Source organism: Rhinolophus ferrumequinum, chromosome 20 (assembly GCF_004115265.2).
Source record: "Rhinolophus ferrumequinum isolate MPI-CBG mRhiFer1 chromosome 20, mRhiFer1_v1.p, whole genome shotgun sequence".
Taxonomy (NCBI): domain Eukaryota; kingdom Metazoa; phylum Chordata; class Mammalia; order Chiroptera; family Rhinolophidae; genus Rhinolophus; species Rhinolophus ferrumequinum.
In genome coordinates this window covers 47,118,529-47,135,409 of record NC_046303.1, presented here as the reverse complement: position 1 = coordinate 47,135,409, position 16,881 = coordinate 47,118,529, and the positions used below count along the sequence as shown (strand labels likewise).

General features: G+C 41.3%; 1 protein-coding gene and 2 pseudogenes across 1 annotated transcript in view; 2 read left to right on the top strand and 1 right to left on the bottom strand.

Annotated features, from left to right (window-relative positions):
• The window catches only part of SLC26A5 (solute carrier family 26 member 5), a 56,983-nt gene that overhangs the window by 24,849 nt on the left and 15,253 nt on the right, over positions 1–16,881 (top strand). The window contains exons 3-8 of the mRNA XM_033088899.1: positions 4,117–4,318; positions 6,076–6,215; positions 11,033–11,143; positions 12,303–12,469; positions 13,022–13,186; positions 14,944–15,096. Of these exons, the coding sequence (XP_032944790.1) occupies positions 4,167–4,318; positions 6,076–6,215; positions 11,033–11,143; positions 12,303–12,469; positions 13,022–13,186; positions 14,944–15,096 (888 nt within the window). The 5' untranslated portion in view covers positions 4,117–4,166. The remainder of the gene's footprint in view (positions 1–4,116; positions 4,319–6,075; positions 6,216–11,032; positions 11,144–12,302; positions 12,470–13,021; positions 13,187–14,943; positions 15,097–16,881) is intronic.
• Positions 2,701–3,902, bottom strand: LOC117012231 (tyrosine-protein phosphatase non-receptor type substrate 1-like; annotated as a pseudogene).
• Positions 8,105–8,890, top strand: LOC117012069 (14-3-3 protein zeta/delta-like; annotated as a pseudogene).

Sequence of the window (16,881 nt, the reverse complement as noted above, 5' to 3'; positions counted from 1 at the left end):
CGTTCAAATCATTGGTAAAACTGTGTTTTTGCAACAACAACAAAAAAGCATTCTGATTCTTATTAGAGTTCTCTCAGGTATACCTGGTCTTTTCCTCTTTGAGGAACTAAATGGAGGAAGAAATAACGTTTCTAAAATAGGAAGACCAAGGAAGTGTCCAGAAAAATAATAATAATAGTAATAATACAGTAAAAATGTTTAAAACAGACTTAATGTGCTGTACTCTGAAATAACAGAGAGGAAGCCTGTCATACATTATTGATAATTATGAGGCACCAATCCAAAGATTTCGTTCATTCATCAGTTATGAGCACTTACCAGGAGATAAGAACTGAGCTAGAACCAAGGAATTCGGGTATGGTGTTGCTTTGAGGAACTTACAGTCCAGAAGAGGAGACCAAACATTATAACACAGTGGGAGAAAAATGGAAAATTATACAAAGTAGTGAATGTGGACCCAGTCCATGGGGGATTCGATGTGAGGGGAGACTTCAGAGAAGCAGAGGACAAAACCAGCCTTTTGAAAGATACAATGATAAGGGTGTGTGGAAAATGGAAGGAGAGTGAGGGGAAAGAAATGGTATTTCTCAGGGTGAATGGAACTCTGCACTGGCACAAAAGCTTCGAGCAGCATGGTAGATTTCCTGGATTACAGACAGTTTCACAATGCTGTCAGCTAAGGTTTGGAGGAGCTGGGGCAGGTGGAAGCAGCGTGGTAGCATTGCGTCGTATCAAACCCCACTCACATACATCAGCCCAGCTATTCTTGGATATTCTGATGTGTTCCTAGGGTGGCCATAAAAAGTTAGATGAGAGATGGCCAACCAGCTCTGCTAGCCTCAAACAAAAGACATATAATCTTTATTTGTCAGATTCTGCCACAAAATCCTCTCTCTCCAGACTCATCTTTTTATATCATCCTTATTGGTACTTGGTTGCGTTTGCTGCTAGAATTCTTGTTTATTCCGGACTCTCGCATTTTCAGTTTCCTTGAACGTAGGTATTTATTTTTGCGTGGTATTCATGTGGTTGATCACATGAACCTGATATCACTGTGAATGAAATTTCAGTTTGGTGAAAACCTGACTTTTCACCATGAGGGAGTTGTATGGACGAGCATTGAAAACCCCTCCACCCCTGTGGTCACCACGTAGGCACCGACATGGTGACTCACGCTATCTCACGCTATCCTCCAACTCCTCTGCTGTTAACTTCCATCAGTTGAGAACACTGGCTTTAGTTGTTGTTGTGAAGTTAATTTTTTATTATAAGGTATACAGTTCAAGTATACACACAAATACAAAGAATCACGTAACAAACACCAGTTTACTTACCACACAGCTTAATCGAATCTTAACATTTTGCTCTACTTGTACCAATTCATTTTTTACCAATGGAAGTGTTGCGGATGCGGTGAGTTGAAGCTCCCAGTCTATTCTGAATCTCATTCCCCTTCTCTCCAAAGGTCGCGGCATCCTGATCTTAGCATTTATCATTGTCATGCATGCTTTTATATGTTTACTACGTACATGTGTGTCTATAAACAGCATATATTATTGCTTCATAAGTTTTAACCTTTGAATAATTGCGCCCTCAAAGTACGCACCTGTGCCTTGCATTTTTATTAAAAATTAAGTTTTTGAGATTTATTGATGATGATGCATATAGATTTAGTTCCCTTATTTTAACTACTGCAAGGCATTCAATTTTTGACCATACCAAAATTTATTTTTTATTGCATATTGATAGACATTTGGGTTTTTTCCCAATTTTTCACTATCATAAGGCTGCAGTGAACATTGTTATACACATTTCCATGTGTACAAACTATTGGGTTTTTATTCATTAACTATTTACTCATATAAATACTTTTTATGATGTATTAAAAAAAATACCAGCCATCCTAATAGTCTTACACATGTCAACATAATCAACTTTAAAACAACATTATAATATTACATTGATGTTTTTAACTTGTAGCTTTTTACAGAAGTCATCAGGGACTTCCCTCAGGGAGATATATAAGCCTCAGCTCTGAACCATAAATTAATTTAAGGTGTAATCAAATGTAAATATAGAATTGGAAAGGCGGCTAATATGCCTTCAAACATCTTGGGGTTAATTTAAGAACTGATCTTGCCCCTTTTTCTGTTTCTTTGACATAAATGGTCAGAGTTAACTTGATTCACTCTTCCCGTAACATAGACCTAAAGCCAGATAACTGACTGCAATATTTAGCCATCGAATTTATTTTTTTAAGAAAAAACTATACATATTTATTCATTGTAGTTCAGGAGTCTTGACTGGAGAATCTTGGAACTAAGTCATCGAAGGTAAGGGATGGGGAAAGTTGAGAAAGTATAAATGAATTTCAAGTCGGCAGGTCTGATTGGGTGAGATCTAGGTGCCAGGCCAAGTGCACTGGGCACCCCTACTTCTGAATACTGTCCACAAGGACCAGTCCCAGCACAAAGGTTCCAGCTAGAGTCGAATTTTGGTTCGGGCCCCCCTTTGGGGTTAGTTGGAGTTCGTTTCTGATTTCATTTCTGCGCCTGTGTGAGCCTCTGGGACCAGTCTGATCCAGCGTGGTCTGGTGGTCCCTGGTGCTCTGTGAGGAGGCCTGCTGTTATCTCAGTCAGTCCCTCTGCTTTCTGTGGACAAAGATGGCAGAGACACCAAATGCCAGCAGGACCTGGAGGCCTAGGAGGAGAGATAGGAGGAGTGGAGTAGACGACATGATCTTGGGCCTGGACCTGGGGTGTAGTCCTTTTGGTAGACAGAGGCATCCAGGGTAAGGTTTCTGGTGATGTATGGTTGCCCATCATGCTCCACCTGGCAGGTGAGCACCACGTCCTCCCTGTGCGCAGATGAAAACACCAGGAGCCAGCTCGTCCAGTTAAAGGCTCCGTCCTTGGTTTTTGTGAGGGTTGAAGTTGTTTCTGTTTGTGACATGTTTCCATTTTCCAAGCAGGTCAGATGTAGGTGTCAAGGGTAGCACTTCACCTGGCAGGTGACAACCTTCACCAGGTTCCCTGACCCAAGGTATCGGGTAACCTCCAAGGTGGGTGGAACTCAGATGATCTCAGGCAAGTTGGCAGTCCCATGAGGAGCAGACCCCACCCCCACTCTCCCACAGGGTGACATGGTCCACCTCACAGATGACCTTGGAGCAAACATCCCTTTGGGCCAGCAACCCCCTGGCTGTGCTAGAGATGCTATAGGAAGTGCCATTTCCTTCTGAGTCCACAGTGGTCTGGGAGGCTGGAAGCTCATTCTCATCTTTGAACCATTTCAGGGTGATGTTTCTGGGGGAGAAGCCACGGGACTCGCAGGTGAAGCTCACTGCCCAGGAGTGGCCCTCATTGTGGGGCCCAATGCCATAGGGGGAGAGAGTTTGTCACTCACAGTGAGCTGAGTACCTGGTCCAGACTCAACGTCTACGTTATCAGGGTCTCCTCTCTGGAAGTTCACACAGTGTCTGCTGGGGTGATGTAAAGGTCTGTGTTGTTTCTCCTTGTGGTGCCTGCAACATTTGTTACTAGGGGAAACCAGGTTCCCTTATTCCTTAGAACCTGTGTATTAACTCCCGGCCTGGCCATATCCCCCTAAACCACTGTGTGGGCCCCACAGGGACCATGTTGGTCAGAGTGCAGGGCAGAGTAGCAGTCTCCCCGGCTGCAACGGACACTGCTTTCTCCAGCTGAATCACCTGCAGCTCCTCACCTGTCTCTCCTGGGCTCCAGTGGAGGGGCAGCAACTTGAAAGGTGCCAGAGACATATGATGAGAGATTGAGTTGTGTGGCTGTGGGGCGAGGGCTAGAGGGACAGCCACCATTGTCCCTGTGTGGAGCCTGCCTCTAGCCATTTAACTTAATAGGAGTTTTTGTTAAAAGTATACGCATTACCCACTTATTGTCCTGGGAGGGAATTTGATTTTTATTGATTCTGATTTCATTTATTTATTAGTGCCTACTCTGTACAGATCACTCTGTTAGGTGCTCTGGGTCTCCAAAGATCAAAAAGTCCTCAGAAGAACTTAGAATACCACAGGGAAGAAATGCTTAGTCATCAGCTGGATTTTTACATCTGAAATACAGTTTTTGTTTTCTCCTTCAGTACTCAGGAAATGCTTGTCTCCTGCTGTTGATGAATAATTTCAGAGTACTATGGATCATGCTGAAGAAACTGAAATCCTTGCAGCAACTGAGAGGTACTATGTGGAAAGGCCTATCTTTAGTCATCTAGTCCTCCAGGAAAGACTGCACAAGAAGGACAAGATTTCGGATTCCATTGGGGATAAGCTGAAACAGGCATTCACGTACGTTGTGTTTTAACCCATTTCCTTTATTCTGTCATTCAGTTATGAAAGAAATAAGGTTAAATGTATAAGGAAAATCTGGTGAAATGGAGAAAAAAATGGGGTGAGCGCTCGTGATTTGCAAAGCTCTCCATAAGTTTCAGTCAGATTACATATTTGATTGAACATCAGCTTCATTGTGTATTTCACCATATTTATTAAATACCTGCTATGCCCTATTGTGTGTAAAGGTTTATATAAATAACCCACTTTCCAATTCTTCACCACCTTTGAAATATCCACCTCTTTCTTTGTTTCTCAGGAATGTACAGGAATGTTCCAACTACTCTCCCCTTTTCTCTACCCTTGACGTCTACCCCATTTTGTAGCACCTTGAATCTAAGCCCCCAACCTCAGCAGTCAAAGATCCTCAGTGCCCTATGACTCTTAATTTTGGAGACACATACACAGTTGTGTTGCAGGCGGGGGAACGTTAATGCATGTGTTCCATCGATAGTTCCCAAACTTCAACATCAAACCATCTGATTGCTGCCTCCTAACCTCTTGAGACCACACCTTCTGTGTTCTGTGTTCATTTCAGCTTCGTAGGAGCCCTACGCTCAAGGCATGATCATCAGGACACGTTAAAAATGTGTACATTAGAGTCAGACCATCTGAGTTTTAATCCTAGTCCCAACCACCACCCACTCTGCGCTTGAGTTGCCTGCTTTGTAAAATGGGGATAATAACCGTATTTACATCATAGGGGGTTAGGCATACTAGGCGTTAAGCACTATCTAAGTGTAGCTATTATTAATATCTCAATTTTCTAAACAAGGTTATCAAATCTAGTTTTTCCACTCAAATTCATTGCTTTTGCCATAGTTGCCTCACATGTTGCTTCCAATATCTTCCTTCATCTAATTACCAGATATTCTTAACCACTAAAGACACTGTATAAAATGCCATGCATTCTGCAATAATGTATTATTTTTGAATGAAGTAAATTGCTTCCTCGTCACCAGGAGGACTTAAGGCTGTCATAATGGCAATGGAACTCATCTGTCCATACTCTTACTCGGTGATGTCTTTGATTATTTGCGTAGTCTGGCAGAAGCACTGGGCCAGGCCCAGAACATATCTATGTGTCAAAGTTAGTTGAACCATAGAGGGATTAAATGCAAGGCCTTGGTTTTATCAGCGTGGTGTTCCACTGAACTAAGACACCCAGGCATAGACTCTGGTACTATACTCCGTGGCACAGGGTGTTTTGAGTTTACCTAATCAAAGGCCCTAAAGCAATGGACACATGTAAATAAACCTCAGAATACTTGTATAAATTTCCTTCATTTTATACAGAGGGAGGAAACTAAATGGACAGATGCTAGTTAGTGGTTCCACATTCAAAAATTAACTCAATCAGTAAATAATTCCCTTACTTTGTTTTTCTACCAACACAGAAAATACATTAAGGATTTCATTTATTAAAATAATAGTTTCTGGGCTATCTCAATTATTTTGAAGCTAATTGTTTCCTTATTTTTCATGGTCAGTTGTAGAACATTATTATGGAGCCAAGCGAGATGTTTCCATCAAAAAAAATAGTTCTGCAAGAAGCAGGTCTTCTTGCCTCGGTCTCTGCAGAGTGAGAAGGTTATCTTCGGCACCAATGGTGATTTTTTCCTTATCGCTCCAGAATATAAGGAAGGGAAAATACCTTGGTCTGAATTCTATAGAAATGTTCCTCATTTTACCTCGGTCTGTCTTTGTCCTTCCAGATGTACTCCTAAGAAAATAAGAAATATCATTTATATGTTCTTGCCCATAACTAAGTGGTTGCCAGCGTACAATTTCAAGGAGTATGTGTTGGGTGACTTGGTCTCAGGCATAAGCACCGGAGTGCTTCAGCTTCCTCAAGGTCAGTAGAGTACATTTATTTGTTTTTCGTTTTCCTCACTACCATCTCCTCAAATAATCGCTTGACTGTTTTTCTGTTCAACTTCATCATGATTGCACATTCATAGCTTTTATCATATCATTCTAGTAACTTTCTGCTGTCTAAAGGAAGTCTTTAGAAACATGTAACCCTTTAAAAGCCCTAGAGACAGTAGTCGCAGAACGTGGTGATACTGTTCTACAAATCGGAACAGGTAGGAACTGGCTGGGTTAACGAGTTACTCAGTGAACATGCCGCTGGGGTTGTTGTCTTCAGGTTCTTGACTCTGAGTTATATTCTCGTTACAAGGGACTATGAAGCGCTGAACTCCTCTGCACTTGTGTGATTTGTATATGTGATATAAGAATTTAAGAAAATCTCATTCATTTGGTCATCATTCATACTTGTATGGCAAGCATCTGCCTGGCCCTCCCTGTCCTCATGGAACTAATACTCCAATCAGGAAGAGAGACATGAAGCAAATAAAAACACGTGTAAAGTTTTCATTACAAATGATGTCAAACACTATGAAGGAAAACACAGAAAATACATTAAGGATTTCATCTATTAAAATAATAGTTTTATTATTTAGTTGACTACAGCTGCAGGTACTGGAGATAATCACACAGAGACCTAATTTAAGAAGGTAAGTCACAAATATCGCTTTAAGGAAGTGAGTTTTGAGCTGACACCTGAAGCATCAGTAGGAGGCAGGTAAAGAATGAAAGGAAATGCATTTCAAGCAGAAGGAATAGCATATGTGAAGGCACGTAGCAGGAAAAGAATTGGCCGGGAGGCGGGCAGGGCAATTCTGCCTCGCTTTGTTAGCCACTTATAGATGCATTCTGAGTGCCGTATAAGCTATCAGCGTGCTTTTCACTTGGGTTTTCTTTGTAAGAGGTCACTGAGACTGCCGTGTGGGGAACGGACTTGGTGGGTGGGAGAGGCACCAGAATGAGTGTGGGGACACCAGTGAGAGGTGACAGTGACTCAGTATAGGCAGTGGTGAGAGTGGCTCCAACAGTCTGGAGGTCAGCTGGCCAAATTTCCCCTAAATTAATTACAAAATGGTCCATTTGTCAAAAAAAAAAAATTCCCCTAATGATAAATTAGTTGAGTTTTAAATTTTCCGAGTGGTTGATCTACCAAATCTATTAAGTCTATTGAACAAAAGCCTTAAACCAGGTTTAGGATAGTTCTCCACAGCCATTTTGGCAACAATACCCCAAGGATAGAGAAAGGGACAGATTCAAACAAAGGCAGAGTGAGGGCAGGAAGAGGAGCAGGCAGAGGTTCAGCATCTGATATGGGAAACAGAAGTTAAACTGACACTCAGTCAAGTTGCACTGACGAACCTGGAACCTGGAAGAGATCAGGGGGAGTGGGCATTACATTGGCCAGGGAATGGCACAGTGGGATTTCCTTATTCTCCAAAGAACATACGAAAACAACCCATTGGAAAAACAGCCAGCACTTGGGCATCAACACCAGATTACAACTGTGCCAGTCAAGAAAAACTTTCTGCCCTTATCTAAGTTGGGAAAGAATAAAGCAGAAAAATATTACCCCCTGGCAAAGAGGAGATGACAAGGGAAACTATGTCAGCCTGGACTCTCTAAGCATAAGTGTGGGATTACAAATAGGATTGCGGTGGAAGGGCGGGAAAGTTAAGACACAGGAGGTCAGGTCGCGTTCCAGGAGCCAGCAGTGTATGACGACGTCACCTTGCATGTGGTGCCCCTGCTGCTGGGGTTTAATTGGAGGAAACCCCGTGTCTGCAGAGCGGCTGTAACCTGTGAGCAACAAGATGCAGAGACTACTGAGCCCCGTCCGTCTGCCGACCCCCACTAAGGGGCACAGAACATCCCGTCATGGATAAAAATGAGCGGGCGCAGAAGGCCAAACTGGCCGAGCAGGCTGAGCCATGGCATGGTGTGCATGAAGTCTGTAACTGAGCAAGAAGCTGAATTATCTAATGAGGAGAGGAATCATCCCTCAGTTGCTTATAAAAATGTTGTAGGAGCCCATAGGTCATCTTGGAGGGTGGTCTCAAGTATTGAGCAGAATCGGAAGGCGCTGAGTAAAAACAGCAGATGGCTTGAGACTACAGAGAGAAAACTGAGACCAAGCTAAGAGGTATCTGCAATGATGTACTGTCTCTCTTGGAAAGGTTCTTCATCCTGCATGCTTCACAAGCAAAGAGCAAAGTCTTCTGCTTGAAAATGACAGGAGACTACTACCGTTACTTGGCTGAGGTTACTGCTGGTGGTGACAAGAAAGGGATTGTGGACAGAAGCTTTTAAATCAGCAAAAAGGGAATGCAACCAACACACCCTATCAGGTTGAGTCTGGCCCTTAACTTCTCTGTGTTCTATTATGAGGTTCTGAATTCTCTGGAGAAAGCCTACTGTCTTGCAAAGACAGCTTTTGATGAAGTCCTTGCTGAACTTGGTACATTAAGTAAAGAGTCATACAAAGACAGCATGCTGGTAATGCAATTACTGAGAGACAACTTGACATTGTGGACATCAGATACCCAAGGAGATGAAGCGGAAGCAACAAAGGAGGACAAAATCAACCAGCCTTCCAACTTTTGTCTGTCTCATTCTAACATTTACACAGCAGACCATGTGTCCTCCATGCTGTCCCTCAAATAGTTTTGTTTTACACAATTTATGACAGATTTATGTTATTTCAATTTGAATTTCTATATTTCCCATGTGTTTTTTGTGTTTAATGCTGGGGTAGTAGAGCCAGTTAACATTTAGGGAGTTATGTGTTTCCATCTTGAGGTGGCCAGTATGCAGATGTGGAATGTTTATACAAGTTATAAATGTTTAGCATAGTGCTTTTGGTACATTGTGGCTTCACAAGGGCCAGTGTTAAAACTGCTTCCAGGACTAAGTACAGAAGACTGCCTACATATTGGTTTGTCCTGGTGGGGAACAAAAGGGATCATTTGTTTCCATCACAGGTGTAGTTATTGTGGGTTCCTTAAGGTTTGGGGTTGGGTGGCTGGATGGCTCAGTTGGTTAGAGCGTGGTGCTAATCACACCAAGGTTGCTAGTTCGATCCCCGCATGGGCCACTGTGAGCTGCGCCTTCCTTAAAAAAAAACAAAAAAGGGTTTGGGGCGCTTACAAGGCCATAGCTAGGATGAATATCCCATGGATGGCACATGTCGAACCGTGTGTGTCTGTGGAACACTCAGTCCAGTGTGCACACCATTGACTACAGCTGCAGAAGTGTCCTTTAGTCGCGACACAATTTACTCTGGAGAAGGGCAGAAACGTTCACAGTCCATTATTTGTAAAGTTACCTGCTGTTTGCTGTCATTATTTTTGCCACACTCATTGTATTTGTATTTAAATGCTTTAGGCAACCTAAGAACAAATGGACAAATAAAGATGCAGTAAAATTAATTACTTGGTATCCATGACTTCATGGATATCAAGCACGGCAGTAAAACAAAAAACCCGCATATTTAACTTTTTTAAGGTATTTTTTGCCTTTGTGATTTTTTTTATACTTGCCTAACATGTATGTGCTGTAAAATTAATTAACAGTGGAGTAACTTGAGATGATGGCTAGCTTTGTTTAATGTCTTATGAAATTTTCATGAACAATCTAAGCATAATTGTTAAGAACACGTATATTAAATTCATGTAAATGGAATAAAAGTTTTGTGAATGGACTTTTCCACTACTTTCTCTACAGCTTTTCATGTGAATTAGTCTTTTGCTTCTGAAACTTCTCTCAAGGAAATTGTACATTTTTGGAAATTTATTCTTTATTCCCTCTTGGCAGCTAATAGGCTTTTACCCAGTTTAAATGCAAAGTTTATCAGAACAAAACACTGCTAATATAACTACTACTGTTCCCAACCACATCCCATACTGCCCCGCCACAACCCCCTGACAAAAAAAGTGGGGTTTTTCTTCAGAGGCAGGGGGATTCATTGGCAAAAAGGAATGTGTTTCATTAAAATGTTTAGTATATGGCATTTTCTAACTTCAGAAGCCATGCTGTTCTCGGCCCATCATGACATTGAGTAGCAGTAACTGTAAGTTTTGTGCTTCCAAGTCACTTTGGTTTTTAAGAATTTCTTGATACTCCTATAGCCTGCCTTCAGCGTTGATCTCTATTCTTTCTATTTGTCAAGTGCACAAGATTATCATTTTTTAGCTTTCTGTCTTGTTACCAACCATTCCTACTTGGTGACCATGTACTTGGAAAAAAGGCTGCATGATCTTTCTGGCTCCGCTCAATGTCTAAGGGTACCCTGCTTCTTTGTCTGCATCCCACAAACTATTTCCCTCATCTTACTGCAGCAAATCTCCTTGGTTAATGAGATTGTTTTCTCCCCTTAAACCCTACCTTTAAAATCTTCCTCTGCCTGCCTTTAAAATCCTTCCTCTTCCTCTCTTCTTTAAATAATGATGGGGCTAAGTTATACCCAAAGCTTACCCTCCAGACTATTTCCTCAGTTCCTTGCAGAAAACACAAAACAAAAATACCATTTTAAAAGAGGTGTTATTTTTTTCCTTTTAGAATGTAAGCTCCTCAAGAGCAAGGATGATGTTTTCTTGCATGTCCTATTGTCCCTAGTACACTGTAAATGCTCACTAAATACTGACAATGGGAGGCAGTGAGCCTTGATGGTAAGAGTGAGACGCCAAAATCACCCCCCAAAAAAGACACATCAGCTTAAACTAACGTGGTTTTCGCTTGTTCATCAGAGATATACATAAGCCTGTTTCCTAATGATCTCCCTATTCTGTGTGGTTTTTAATCCCACAGGTTTAGCATTCGCAATGCTGGCGGCTGTCCCTCCTGTGTTTGGCCTGTACTCTTCGTTTTACCCTGTTATCATGTATTGCTTTTTTGGAACCTCCAGACACATATCCATAGGTAAAAGCTGATGCGTGATATTTTAGTACCTTTCCTTTTGGATTTCTAAGCTTTGCAATGTGTCAAAGAAATAGCATGCTTGTTATTGGAACATCTGCTTAATAACTGCACACCCAATAGGTGCTTTAAAAAAAATACACTCCTCCCAATATTTCTAGAACTAATAGCTTTCTTATAACCTTGACATAATGAAAAAAAAACAATTTTCTTTTCTAAAAAGAGCAGTTGTTGAAATAAGTGCTTCAGTTCATAATACAATTTGCTTACATCTGGTTTTCCTGTTTGTTTACTTATTAGTGGTACTGCAAGTTCCTAATTACTATGCTGGTATTGCATTTTCATCTGATTTTAGGCTCTGAATTGCACATAGTTTCTCTTTAGTGTATTTAAAATCAGATTTATATGGATTTCATAATTGTGCTGGTGCTGAGTGAGGCTGCCGGCAGCACACACACACATAATGTTTCAGATGTCCATTGCTAGGTTACAAATACCCTCCAAATTTAGCAGCTTAAAACAACAATCATTTCATTATCTCTCACAGTTCCTGTGGGGCAGGATTTGGGAGGGCCTCAAGTGGGCAGTTCTGGCTCAGGGTCTCTCATGCAGTTGAGAATCAGATGGGAGCTGGGGCTAGAGCAGCTGCAAGAAGCCTGAACCTCTTTCATATTTCCTCTTCCTCTCTCCTCCACTCTCTCTCACCTCTCCGTCCCCCTCCTAGCTCCCTTCTTCCCTCTCCCTTCTCTCCATGTGGTCCTAATTGGAGCTTTCTCTACTCTGGGCTCCAACACAAGCAAGTGTTACAGCTCTTGGGTGGAAGCTAGTCACCTTCTGTTATCTAGCCCAGAAATCACCTCTTCTGCATTCTTTTGGTTAGTAGCAGGTCACAAGTCCACCCATATTCAAAGAGACAGGAATTAGACTCCCTGACATTAGTGGGGAAATGTCAAGGTTTTAGAAAAGTGTGTGGGATGGAAGGTACCATCATACTCATTTTTGGGACTACGTAAACCAGGAGCAGCAGTCTAACGCTTAAAGAGAGACGTGCAGTTTTAGTTCAGTGATGATTTATTGACTTCACCTGTGTCTCCTAGCGTGCTGGCAACAATCACATCATATACTGAAAATTGTTTCCGTGATTAATGCTTCATCATTTCAGGTCCGTTTGCTGTTATTAGCCTGATGATTGGTGGTGTGGCTGTTCGATTAGTACCAGATGATATAGCCGTTCCCGGAGGAGTAAATGCGACCAATGGTACGGAATTTAGAGATGCCTTGAGAGTGAAAGTTGCCATGTCTGTGACCTTGCTTGCAGGAATCATTCAGGTAAGACCCACAGAGCGGGAAATGGGCTCTCATGTGTTCATTTCATAATTGTCTATTGAGCACGCTTGGCTGGTCTACATGGTGGGCAGTGTCAGTCTGCAAAAATCCGGAGCTCAGGATTCATGGCTCTCAGCAACGCCGGGACGACTGCATGCCTTTACTGAAATTGATATTTGTTAGAAACCAGCAAGCTTCATGTGATTTTAGAGATTCCAGAAGCAAGAAAAACTTGAAGCAGGATTGGTTAGTTATGGGAAGAGGGCATCTCTTATCTGCTCGGAAGGAACAGGAAGTGACCTTGACTAAATGTGTCCTGGTCCTGAGGGACAGGGAAAGTATGAGTGTGCCCATTGCTCTTTGGGACTCCAAACCTTCCATTGTTTTCTGTATAACCGGTGATGTGTTTTAGCTATTTAGCTGCTGCAGGTCCAAGTATGTAGTGTCAGAAAGTGGTCCAGAAAGAACTTTTGTATGTTTTCTGTTGGTTTTAACTTCCTGATCTATCATGTGACTTATTTGTTTCTTTGTCATTAAAAAAAAAAAAAAAAAAAGTTTTGCCTAGGTGTCTGTAGGTTTGGATTTGTGGCCATATATCTCACAGAGCCTCTGGTGCGTGGGTTTACCACTGCAGCAGCCGTGCATGTCTTCACCTCCATGTTAAAATACCTGTTTGGAGTTAAAACAAAGCGGTACAGTGGGATCTTTTCAGTGGTGTATGTAAGTAAGCAACTTACCGGTATGAGTTTTTCCTTCTTTATTTTCCCTCCTCTCCTGGATCTCTTTAACCTTCAAGGCTCACTTTTTTTTTTTTTCCAAGAATTTCAATAAAATGGAAAAGATTTGGTTATTCTAAGGTATTCTAAGGTGAAAAGAACACTAGAAAAGGAATTAAATCTTAAAGTTCCGTTTTATTAATATGTGATACTGCCTACCTCGCAGGGAATTTTTTTGTTATGTTTTTATTTGGTGACTATACCTTCTCCCTAATTAGCTGAAGAGACAGCTTTTTTGAAGACCGAATTATGTTCTCTTTGGGAACTAACAAATAATTTAAGGGCATTATGGGAGAACCTATCTCTCTCAAAAACTGCTTACTTAAGTAGGTAAAAAAATAAGTTAGTCTATAAAAGACTTAACAATTAACCCGTTTAATAAGGTATATATAGAACTTTGTACCCAACTCAGAGAAAATGTAAATTATTTGTGAGCACATAGGGAATAATGGTATAACCAAGTGTGTTGAAACTTACATGTAAAATGGATTAGAAATTCTAAAAATTTAACAATTTTCTCACAGTGCAGTATAATTAGCAATCAATAACCAAATATAACTTTAAAATTCCCATATGTTTAGAAACCAAAAAACTAATACTAATTATCCATGGATAAAGGAAATTATGAAATAATTAGAAACGAATGACAGTTAAAGACAACATATTAAAACTCTTGAGATGCTCCTAAAGCTATTCTCGGACAGAAAGACCTGTAGCCTTTGGAGGTATTTATGTGCCAGGCACAGCAGTGAGCCAACTGATAATGGCACTTGCCCTCCTGGAACCTACAGTCCAGTGGGAAGACAGACAGTAAACCACTAATTGCATAAATATATAACTACTTACAAATTGTGTTCAGTGATATGAAGAAAAGGCACAGGTTGCTATGAAAGTCGAATAGGGAGACCTTTAGATTAGAGACCTAGGAAAGTCACTTTGAGGAAGTGATATTTAAATTGAGTCTTTGATGGATTAGAATGGAATCAAACTGTAGGAACAGTCCCTAAATAAGCAAGTTCTTCATTTCCCATAATAGCTGGTAACATGCTTCTTCCTCTGAGATTTCCCTAAATGCCTTGTCACACAGGTAGTAGAAGAGATGAGCACCCGCGGATGCTCCAGGCATCACTAGGCAGATGTGTAGCCTGGGCTCAGTGGTACCCTACTTTCCCAGGGGCCGGAGGAGTGCTGACTGGGTTTGGGGTGCTGAGACTGTAACCCTAGGATAAACTGAAATGGCTTTCTTCTCTGACTTTCCTGGGTATTTTTCCAAACCAGCACTTTCTTGCCTTCAAAGCCCACCTGATTCCTCTTTCATCTACTAGCAATGCCTTCGCCCTCTTTCAGCTCCTACAAGCTTTTCTGTGTGTTTACCTTTGGATTATTTTGCTGATATCAACCCTTAATCCTTTCCTAATGCTGAGGACTCAGTATAAGGATGACTTTTCTGAATATGATAATACTACATTGACACATTAGCACATCAAAGAATACTATAAGATTGCTGGATAAGAATTACAACTTCAAAGTTGTATGAGTGGGTACAATGTCTCCTAGTTGGTGGAAGCTACAAAGAGACATTTCAGCCTGAGAGTTTCTAACTAGAAATGTCCAGTGATTGTGTGGAGTGAGTGCACTAGTGTCTCTGTCTATTCAGGGGCTATTGCTTCATGTAAACACCCAATGTTCACTGTGTTACAGAGTACAGTTGCTGTGTTGCAGAATGTTAAAAACCTCAACGTGTGTTCCCTAGGCGTCGGGCTGATGGTTTTTGGTTTGCTGTTGGGTGGCAAGGAGTTTAATGAGAGATTTAAAGAGAAATTGCCGGCACCCATTCCTTTAGAGTTTTTTGCGGTAAGTCAACTTTCAGCTATTTCTATGCGGGATTAGAAACAGACAGGGAATTAGACCTTTTTTCTCTGTTCAGCCAAGAGAAGGTTAGAATTTGCCAAGGGGAACTTTTACAAATACACTAACAGAAAAGAAAAAGCATTAGAGCATAGACATGAAGGACTTTTAAAATATAGGTGAAGACTGTCCATAAATATTTTAACATGAATTATCTGTGAGTGATGGGATTAGGGAAGATTTTTCTTCCTCCAAGTTTTTATTGTTTAATTGTTCTATAATGAACACATATAACTTTAATAACCTGAAAAACAAATGAAGCTGTTTCAATTTTGAAAAGACAAAGCTTCCCATATTTTCTTGATTCCTGGCACTCCTAGACCAAAAGAAATACCTACCATTCATTTATTGGGTGGTTAGGTCTAAACAACTTAATACATACAGAGGGTGCCAAAAACATGTATACACATTTTAAGAAAGGAATACTGTATGAAAATTGTGATACTCAATATATACCGATAACAAAAGATGAATACAAGTCACGTTTGACTTCTGCAATGACAAGAAGTGCTCAAAGTGGTTCCCATCAGCATCCAGACACTTCTGATGATGGCCAACTACTGCTTGAGCAGCATTGACCAGTGTCCACTTGTATACATTTTTTTGGCACCCCAGTATTTATGCCCAACAACTGTTTGTAAAAATAATGCACATAAGTTGAAATAAAATATATACTTATTATGTCCTTAAATAACCAGGATTATTTATTAATGGGATGTGTGCGGCTGGTGGGCACTTCACAACTCTTCACACCTTGGAATCCGATGGACAGAGCTACCCTCATTTCCTCTTCACTTTGATTTTGCGTGATGCCTGCTTTTTATCACAGCAACCACTGAACGCCCAGCTTTGCAAAGATATAATGTGATCAAAAGGAATGCAGTAGGAACTGATATTGAAACAGTGAACCACCTCAGATTAGAAGTTTGCACAGTGTCTGACAGATGTCATATGTTTCCCTTGAAAGTCATATTCCACAGGGTCCTGGTTCCCCCTGACACCCTGGGCACCTTGGTGCATAGCTTGGGATCCAGAAGGATAAGAAATAAAAAGTACAGGTGTCTGATCCAAATTGAGCCAAAAGTTCCAGCCACAAAAACAACTGGCTGGTATTCCAGCTCACGGGGAAGCCAATCCCTTTGATCCTTTCCCTCGCTTTGGTCTTGCCTCCATCCGCAGGGCGGCGTCTAGCAGTTTCAAAGCCTGTTCTCTCTTTGGTACTGGGCACAGAGTTCTGTTCATTCCCTCCAGAAGTCCAACCAGAGGGTCTCAGTCCCTCTGTGTGGCAAAGGAGATGGGCAAGCCCTGATTACCAAGTAAAGGAGTGCCTTTCCTGGCTTGGGTTCCCAACTCTGTCAGTTTTCCAGATTCCCTTTGAAGATTCCTCGTGTTTCCCAGGGCAGTGGCTCTCCGGAATTCTTTCACTGTAATTACAGTAAACCAGTGCTTTTTAACTTCTCACCTAAGTTCTCCTCCGAGCAAGGGATAGAAAGCCATAATGGAAAATTTAGGACAGAGTCTTCATGACTCTCTTGAAACAAAATCTTTTTTACCATAAAATGTTTTTGAGTGTTGCATTCTATTTTATAACACATCTGTTTGTGTTGATCGGAAAGCAGTGGTTTAAATGATTTGCCACTGCATAAAGTTGGTGCTCCGGGAACTGGACCATATTTATCCTGTGGCTTTGAAATATTCGGGGCACTCCCCCAGTTTGATATGTACAACAAA